Source organism: Alligator sinensis, unplaced genomic scaffold (genome assembly GCF_000455745.1).
Source record: "Alligator sinensis unplaced genomic scaffold, ASM45574v1 scaffold559_2, whole genome shotgun sequence".
NCBI classification, from domain to species: Eukaryota; Metazoa; Chordata; order Crocodylia; family Alligatoridae; genus Alligator; species Alligator sinensis.
The window spans coordinates 414,925-424,840 of record NW_005842046.1 but is presented as its reverse complement, the minus strand read 5'-3'; the positions used below and the strand labels follow the sequence as shown (position 1 = coordinate 424,840).

Here is a 9,916-nt window from a genome sequence, read left to right as displayed (position 1 = left end):
AAGACTTGACCCTTAGCTTTCACATCTTAAGCTAGTGCTTTAAAAAAAACACCAAGCTAAAGAGCGACAACACTGGTTTTCCACCATTTTCACAGGAATGGAATAAATGTTCATAAATTCATAGACTGTAAGGCTGGAAGGGACCTTGGAAGATCATCGGGTCCAGCCCCTCTGCACCAGGCATGTTGATGTGGCCGCAAAATAGAATTACAATCTGTCAGTCAAATCCACAAATTATGCCCACAGTTATATCTGGATTACACTAACAAAGGTTGCTAGGGTCACACAGGCAGAATCCTTTGTTTTAAAACATCAGTATGTCTTGTGAGAATATGCAAGGGTAAAAGAATGCAACCTGACTCTCAGACAGACATTTGATTTCTAGGGCCCTTTTTAGCAAGCTTTCGGGTATACATACCCTTTGTCATTTTTTCAAACTATTTGAGTTGGTCTAATAAAAGATATCAGATTTCCCTGCCTCTGTTCTTAGACCCACATGGCTACAACCTACACCCCTGCACATTTCTAGGACTGGCATTTAAAAATCAACCAAGACATTCTTACTTGTACAGCTGACCCTTTCAATGCACAGTGAAGTGAGACAATATGAACATAGAGACCCCAAAATCAATTCCATCAAATTACTTTTTAGAGCAGAACAATCCCTTAGAGTCACTTACCTTTAGATCAAAGATCTTTTTGTCACAGACCGTGCAGACATGTGGGAAGTGAAGCGGGGCTATCCCATGAAAGTCATTTAACTCATGAGGCTGTAGAGATCTCACAGGCAAATTGGATGCATTTGCCACCGGGTCCTCATCCTGCCTCATTCGGGAACTGCTGAAGCTCTGTTTACTATTGTTGAGTCTGCTGAAAGGACCTGGAGCCCCAGAGCTAAACTTTGTGTCAGGGGTGGGTTCTTCGGGGTTGTAGAGCTCGTTTCTTATTTCATACTGCTGACTTGTCGATGGCCACATCCTGGGACTGGGCATTAGGTCAGGCTTGTTTTGGCTGGAGAAATTAGGGACATCTTCCCACTGGTTGTTTGTACCTGCACCATGTAACACGGGACCTGGCTCTGCTTTTTGACTCACAATTTGATCACCCGGGAAAGCCAATGGCTGTAGCCCTGCTGTAGGCTGCCCTTTAGAATTGGGTCCATAGAAATCTTTCTGAAACCCAGACTGGCTGTCATGTTTGAGCTGGCCTGAAGGACAAAAATGACCCTCATAGGACACTCCTGAATGCGACCCAGTGGTTATAAAGCTGTGCTGAGTGGATTGTTCTGCATCTGACGTGTACACTTGAGGGGCAGAAACGTTTTGTTTACTGTATTCATAAAATCCTCCTGCAACAGTTGAGGGACCAGTCTTATTCAGACCCATCACTACAGCCTGTTGACTGGACGCCTGAGACATTACACTCCCAAAGGGGTTCATGACCACAGCGCTTGGGTTTTGTGTCTGCATGTTCCCAACAGGCCCTGTGCTTCCTCCTTGTGCTGCCAGAGCCGGATTTTGTGCTGGAAAAGGGATTCCACTAGATGGAAACCTAGCATTAGTGATCCCAGGTCCTTGCGGAGGTCCTCCGGCATGCCCCTGGGGGGTGCTGATCATGGACGGATGCCGTAACTGGTTAAACAGCGGCTGAGACATGGCCACTTTGGAGAGCACTTGATTCAGGACACTTGCAGCTGCTGGGTTGCTGGTGACTGCTGTCTGAGCCAATTTTAGCCTGTGCAAGGTAAGCTGAGCTTGGAGCTGAGCGAGCTGGAGACTGGCAGGAGAAGGAAGCAAAGGATTCGGGGTGCTGACAGAGAATGGGTTCTTCTCCAGAAGCTTCGCAGCACTGGAAAGGAACAGGAGACAGGTGAGTTAAATTGACCCCACAAATTTAACAGTGTCCCCTTCTTACCAAAATGTGGCCTGGAATATCACCCCTCCACCCCTCACCCGTCCTTGAGATTTACTTTCTCTAAACCAGGGAAGGGGGAGGGGATGATTAAAGATGCTGTATTAACAGTCTCTTCTAATGAAGTGTCTGCTGCCGTATTCATTTTAATTAAGATGTTACTGCAGAGATTAATGTTTCAAGATCACCTTTAAAAAAACCTCACTTTTGAATCCGATCCAAAGCCCACTGACATCAATTGAAAAACTCCATTGCCTTCAGTGGATTTTGAAGAAGACATCAACTCATTTAAAGTGTATGTTACACTCATGACTGGCAAACTGTATATCCACAGAAGAGAAACAGAAGTACAAGATTTTCAAGAGACTCCCCAACATTTGCATCAACCTTTGGCTTAAAATTAAAGGATGATGCCAGGGGCTAGACAGTAATTCCCCCTTCAAGGTTAATGCAATCCTGGACCTCTCTACTGAAGCATTATGGCTTCTGATAGTGCTTTTGTGATAATATTAGGAAGGGGAATCAGACCACTGACTTGCTCCGAGAACTGCTGATTCTGTGCTGGCCACAGTTCAAATCAGTACACTGCTATCATAAACCCTCTCACACATCTTCTACTTTCCTATACTACAGGTTGCAACAAATGGGATTCTCTATTGAGTCAGCGTAAAAAAGGAGTCCACAACAAAGCTGGTCGGGTGAAAGCAGTCATTTAAGGAAGGGCTTATAGCCTGGAGAAGAGACGGTTGAGGAGATGCTTGAGAACAGTCTTCAAATACAAAATGGGTGTTATAAAGAATATGCAGATCCATTGTTCTCTGTGCCCACGGGAGACAGAACAAGTAGCAGTAACTTTAAACTGCAACAAGGAAGATTTAGGGTAAGATGTTAGAAAGGATTTTCTAACTCTGAGAATGGTTAAGCTCTGGAGTGGATTACCTAGAGAAATTGTGGGATGTGTGTCACTGGAAAGCTTTTCAGTGCAGATTAGATCAATATTTGGAAGGGGGTTGGGAAAGAATAATCTGGTCTGGGGAAGAGACTTCCTAAGGTACCTTTGATCTATATTCTTCTATTATTCTATAACACTTCACACACGCATACTGATTTCTTTTTTTACATTGTTTTACAAAGCATTACCTAATTAACGCACACAGCACCCTTTCTGGTCAGCATATATTTTCGGTTATAGCAATGCATTTTGCCCTAACTTCGATCTCTGAAACAGCTGAATTATTTTTGGAGAAACCTGGGAAAAAAAAAAAAACAACCCTACCAAAATGACCACTCAGCTTGAGGCAAACAGCATAGAGAAATCTCAGCGTGAATGGTTAAATTTATAAGCAACTTAGAACACAGCTATGTAATAGAAAATACATGGTCCTAAATATGGACACCAGTGCCCGATCTGCCAACAATGACCATCCTGTGTTCTTCCAAGAAACAGGAAAATCTGTTGTGGATGTGCATTACATGGTACCCTTTGGCCACACGCCTTCCATGAGTACCATAAAAGAATGGGTCGTGGCAACGTTGTTACGACATCGGGCTTTAGTACAGGCAGTCCTCGGACTTATGACACAACTGGTTCCTGAAAACCGCATCTTAAATCGAAATGTTGCAACTCAGAACAAATTTTCTCATAAGAAACAATGTTATAAATGGGGGATTGGTTCCTGAACCAAGGCCAGATACCCTATCGACACCAAAAATAACCCAGAATTTTGTACTCGATCAATTATAGATGAGTAACATAGCTCCACTAATGTATTTATATTGTAAATAGCAATCATATTGGTTTGGAAGGACTTCTTTGAGGTGACTTTGCTGGACTTTTTGAAAGGCTCTTGGTTGGACTTTTTGAAGGGTTCTTAGCCAGAGTGTTCTCAGGAGTCTTGGCTGCAGGTTTTCTGGAGTCTTGTCTGCTTTCTTAAAGACAGTGTCCAAGAAGTTTGGACAGATGTTCTCCAGGGAGATTGGTGACGCAGCGAACTTGTTCTCTGGTGTGGCATTGCATCAGATCAAGTGTTGTAAAGTTGAAACTGATGTCAAAGTTGAAACAGGGTGTCAATTTATAAACGTTGTAAGCGCGAAACGTAACTCGAAACATTGTAAGTCGAGAACTACCTGCACTTCCTTTTGGAAGCATTAAAGCATGGTGCAGTAATTGCCCATACTGCGCTGTGTGCACAGCGCATGGTTAGTTTTCACTGCTAGTTCACCGTAGCAGCCCGCTATAACAGGGGAGCATGCTGCTACAACGAAGTAGCTGCCGATGACATGTAGACTCACATGATTGCTATGCTGCCATAACGCACTGTCTGGTAACCTAGCACATCGCTATGGCAATGTAGGACAACATGTAGACGACATGTAGACGTGCCCATAGCCACTTTAAAGCCCTTACAAAGAAATGGCGGCATCTACTCTCCGCCAACCAGAGCTATTACTTTCCACAGCCTCTGCTGACATATGCCACACATAATCAACACTTTTCAAATGGTTGTTCATTCTTAGAGCTATTACATACAGTACTAGGCTATTGAATAACAGGAATGCTGTCCAACACTCAATTTGTTCATATTGTCAAAATGTATTAAACTTCGGTTTGGCCCTTTCCAACCAACAAGAGCTAGACATCAATTACCATACAACATTTACTGTTAATAATTGACCAATTTGCTAAAGTGCAGGGATAAAGTTGTCATTAATTGTGATGGCTTGTCAGTGAGCTACATTTTTAAAACCACAGATTAGAAAAACATCTGTTTAAATCTAAAGTAAGCCTAAAAAAAAAAATGAACGGGTTTCATGTTTAACACTAAACCTCCATTAGCAACTGCAAAGCGCATCTGTCTCCAAGACTATCAAACAGTTTGAATAAATGCTTCATTACGGAACAGCACAACTCCCTGCTTGCAGAGCAAGTTCAGATCAGTAAGCTTTGGGTCTGCAATGCTGTTGGTTTTCCCTATGGTTTTACTTCCCATTGCTCGCTAGTTGGCCTAATTTTATGGTAGGGGGTGTTGTAGATTAATTTATTAAAGGAATTGGCATGCACTCATGGTCATAATAATACATGTGCATACAAACCCCCCCAATCCTGAGGGATGCTAAACACCCACAAATCCCATGTGGATATTAACAGACTGCTCAACACAGGATCAAGCCTCAAATTAGCAAAACATTGTTGCTTTAATATGCAGTGAAGTGGCAGAAAACTAGCAAGCATGTTGTTACAAGCAGCGGAGAATTAGGCACACTATTAGACTTAATTATACACCATGAAAGATGTATTGTGTAGCTAACATCTGGAATCTCCTTGTTAATACTGTGCTGTCTGGGACTCGATGCAATCTGAGCCATTGTTTCATTCTTAGCTGTTAACTCATCCCACACATTGTATAAGCAATACAACTCTATAATAAAGTGGTATGTGCATAACAAAGAATGGGGGAGTAGTTTTAAAGTAAAATGAAAACTTGAGGGGCTGGTAGCCCCGCTTATAATGCTCTGAGATTTTGGAGAATCAGATGTTTTCAATGGTTTAATTCCACCACGTTGGGGGAACAACATAGACACATCGAAAGAGCTGCGATGCCCAAGTCCTTCCACCTACACTGGGACACATGGGATTGTGCGTCAGGAAAGACAGTCAGGAAAATTCTTTATCTCAAGTGTCATCATAGCAAACCATGAAGCCACCAGGTACTTCATGTGTTGTAAACACTGGTGAATTTGTGAGCTTTGGGTAGCTTCACAGCCTGTTCTAATGCTTTAATATAGTGATTTCCAATCTGCAGTTTACAGACCAGCCCCAGACAACTGGAGGAACCTGCTTTGCTTACAACAGCAAAGCATTTGTCCATTTTAAGCGGGGCATGAGGAGAAATACGCCTGGGCAGCTGAGACTGGTGCCTGGTATTGTGCCAGGAAGTGGAGGACTCTTCTTCATCAGCAGCCAAGCAGAGCATCTCAGTCACTGCCTTACCCTCCAGTGGCATCAGGTGGTTGGAAGGTGGCTCAGCTACCTACCTGCTTTATCCCTCTGCTGAACAGTCCCATAGGTATGTCGGCATAAGAACCTGGGTCACACAGGGTAAGATTAAGCCACTAATTCAAAGAAGCAACTGCCATCACTACCCTGACTCCTGTTAAAGTATAAAACCATCAAAAGTGGCATTGGAAAGGGACAAGGCACCTAGACATCTTGGGGACAGGGTTTCAAATTCACTTTGGAATTTCCAGACTTTGGGGTGCTTCACATCACAACATTAAAGTAGTTTTAATAGTTTCCTCCTCCCAAGCGATGGCTGGAAATGTGTAGCAATGAGTCATTGGGGCTAGGGACAGACATTCAAAAAGCCTGAGTCTGAATTGATTCAATCTTTGTAGGTTAATCTAACTTGCCTAAGCTGAATCAGTTTGTAACTGCACAGACATCCCCTCTGGACTGAAAAAATGCCAGCACATGCAGTGGCTTAGACTAGAAGCAGGGCGGGGGGGTGGGGGCCTACAGCAGCCTTTCCTTCCACAGTGCTGAGCTAAGGGGGCTGTGGCCAGGCCCTGGCAGGACACTGATTAGGGAGTGGTTCACCCCACCTCCTTGATAACAGAGCATTTATCAGTTCTGTTATCAGTATTTAGCAACCCATCAGAAGACAAAGCTCTTCTCATTAGTTCAAGCTCTTAAACAACTTTTTCTAAGGAAGGAAACATTCCAAGTAGGGACACTACCAGATGACCTGTTGATTAGCTCCAAAAAGCCCTGAGCAAACACTGTCCTGTCTGCCTTACACAGATACCTCCCAGCATTAGCTAGCATACACTATCCTAGCTAAAGTCTGTGCTATAGTCCATGCTGTGGGAGGGAAGGAGTGGGGGATCCCTGCTTATGCAGCAAGTTGGGGGGTGGGGGGGGGGGCAGGAAGCACGGGGAAGACAGGCAGACACTCCTGTGCCTGCAGGTCTCTGCCAGAGCTGCAGCCAGGGAGCAGAGGGGAGGGGCCAGCCCAGCTCTCTGAAGCAGAGAGCCCCCCCCCACAGCCCAAAGAGCATGCCGGGATGTAGATTTAACTTAAACCAGGAAGGGGTCTGGAACAGACATTGCATAAACTGGTTTGACCCAGTATTAAACCTGATACTACATTCAACCAGGTTTATCTCAAACCAGTTTCAGCCATTGTGAAACTGGTTTATGTGCACTGAATGTTTCTTCTGTTACAGGTTTAAACCTGTTTCTGATCACTTAAACCAGTTTATGTGTAATGTCTGTCCCTAGCCTGGGAGGAAAGGTCCACGTTGTAGATAAGGCACCTAGGAGCAGAGGTGTCCAGCAAAGGGTTTCTATGTTTGAAGAGCCGTGAAATATAGGAATAGGTTTGAGGGCCTTGATTTGTTACATAATATGGGCCCTAGGACAGGCTGTGCAAGTCAAAAATACATAAATTTTAAAACCTGTTTCTCTGTACCACTGACACAGCCTTAATACAGTACTTGCATTTATGACTAGCTCCTTTTAGCACAATTTTGCAGAGCACCCTAAAAGACATTTTTATCAAAACAGTGAAGGTTTTATAAGCTGGAGAAAGATTCTTTTCAGTAAAGATAACGTATTTCCTCACATGCAACATGCCTCAAAATATAATACACATCTTGTTTTTGAAAGACAGAATAAAGAAAAAATATTTTTCCAGAATTATGGCTGCCTTGTGCAGGGACAGAGCCAAATCTTCAGTTGACTCACCTTCCCTTTCCTGCTTAACTAAAGCTGAAACCCCGCTGCTCCTGAACACTGGTCTCCATGGGTGTAAAATAGTAGGTGAGAAATCAGTAGCAGCTAGCAGACAGCAAAATTGACCTAAGAAACATTAGCATGATCATCAAGATCATGAAAAAGAGACAATCGTTACTTCTGGAGACACTTCTGGAGTAAAGAACAAGGGGAAATTAAGTCAACTGATTCCCTTAGCTGCCTGAATAGCAATGCAACAACTGCTGCAGCAGAAATCAAAGCAGGGTGCTTCTATCTTAAGCTTCCTGGCTTAGTATTTATATAACCCAATTTCAGGGGATGGTGCATTCTATTATGTGTAAGGAAATGAGGTTTAATGATGATTAATTAGCTCAATTTTAAAACATATATGGATAAAACAACCCATTACCTAATTTTCCCAATATTACCAACCCCAAGTGTCTAAAAATCATGAGCATGCTAACTTTAAAAAAAAATCAAGTTTGCATTCATTTCCTCTTTTAATTTTGTTAATTACACTTGTGTCACATTCTCCACATTTTTTCCACAAACGAGACGCTAGAACCTTCTTTCTTTTAGAGTGAAAGCTGAGATTCTTGAAAACTCCAAGAGCTGCACTTTAACAGTTTCAGTTGGCCAAAAAAATCAATGTTTAGCAAAGCTCTGCTCCTATTAATCAATGTAAACAATCTGCCATCTGCATAGTCTTTAATTCCCAAGAGCATACAGTAACATGTAGTTGTCTGTAGTAAAGTATCTGGACTGGTGGATTAGTGGAGTAATCCCTTCTGCGAGAGTGATGAAAAGGCTCAATAAAAAAACATGTCCATTAGAATATGTGCGGGCTGGAGTGATCCAGGCCCTTTTTCGCGCCGTGCGGGCTGTGGCCAGCAGCCCGGGCACGCTGGGTCGGAGAAAACAGGCGACACGCTAGAATTAGGCACGGACGCTTAATGGTTGATTCAAGGTTGTGATTCAAGATTGTTTACTTACACCGAAGATGGTCGCGGTGTAGGCTGGACAGTTTCCCAGGCACAGCTCCGCTTAAATCCTCGTTTGAAGACTCAGACAATATTCGGATCACTCCCACGGAGTTGTCGAGGCTCCGTGGATCCTTTTGCGCGCAGGGAGAGGGATACGTCGAGGATTGCGAACGGCGACGGGGAGAGGCTAGAGGCTGATCAGACCCCTGTTGCCTGCTTGAAATGCACTGGGTCCGATAGGCTCCGCAGCGCTTAGAGATCTTCACACAGCGTGAAGTCTCCTCCTCCTGGTGTTCGTGGAGTCCTCCAACTTGGGCGGAAACCACTCAAGCCTTTTATACGGCTAGCAAGCCAATCGCTAGCCGCCACGTGTGAATAATTTCACACAAGCCAATAATGGGGCTCGAATTATAATACAAATGGCGGGAACTCTTTGCAAAGTGCATTTCTGTGCTGCAAAGAAGAAATGCACACTGCAAAGAAAGCTACAAATTGGCGGGAAAATAATTCAGTGGGGCCAAAGCGCACACAAAACAAAATCACACCTTTGGGTTGTGACAGAATACATACAGAATCTGTGGTTGCTTATTCAAAGCCAAAAATAATTACTCAAAGTACCATCTGATAAATTACCTATCAATATCAACAAGGTTCCTTGGGTGAATCTGATATCACTTATCAGACCAACTTAAAAACTTGGAAAAAAATGTTTTCCAACTATTTAAGTTGGTCTAATAAAAGATATCAGATTCACCCAAAGAACCTTGTCTGCCTATGTCCTTGGATCAACATGGCTACAACCTACACCACAGGGGAAAAATGAATTCTATTTATGGAGTGATTGAATTCAGCTGGAATTAGTGGTTTAGGGAACACTTGCATATACATATAAATGGCATGCTGCACCTGGTGTGAGCTTAAATATGTTAGGAAAAATATTATGCTTGAAAAATTCTGCAAAATTTAATTTGCTTTGGGGAATTCTACATGCAATTGGTGTGTTCTGTGATTATACGGCCCCCAAAGATGAATTTGGCTTTATATTTAGGGGGATTTTTAAATTATATTTTTCCTTCAAAGACTTTGTGAAAACAAACATGTGAGAAAGTTTCAAAGATGAAAGCCATTTTCATTTCAAGGGTAGACAAATATATATATGTAGCCAACTTCTCTGAAAAAGGGGATCCATTTTAGAGCACACAAACATTTCCAAAGCAATCTGAAATACAAAAATATTTTAATTTTACACACTACGCCAGGCATTCCT

At 43.0% G+C, this 9,916-nt stretch overlaps 1 protein-coding gene across 15 annotated transcripts in view; it reads right to left on the bottom strand.

Moving 5' to 3' along the window:
• The window catches only part of RBM20 (RNA binding motif protein 20), a 155,771-nt gene that overhangs the window by 29,882 nt on the left and 115,973 nt on the right, over nucleotides 1-9,916 (bottom strand). For all 15 annotated transcript variants that reach the window (XR_003093852.1, XR_003093853.1, XM_025203187.1 and 12 more), the window contains one exon: nucleotides 681-1,848. Coding sequence is in view for 13 of the 15 variants with exons in the window: in XM_025203187.1 (XP_025058972.1) it covers nucleotides 681-1,848 (1,168 nt within the window). In the remaining 2 variants the exon portion in view is untranslated. The remainder of the gene's footprint in view (nucleotides 1-680; nucleotides 1,849-9,916) is intronic.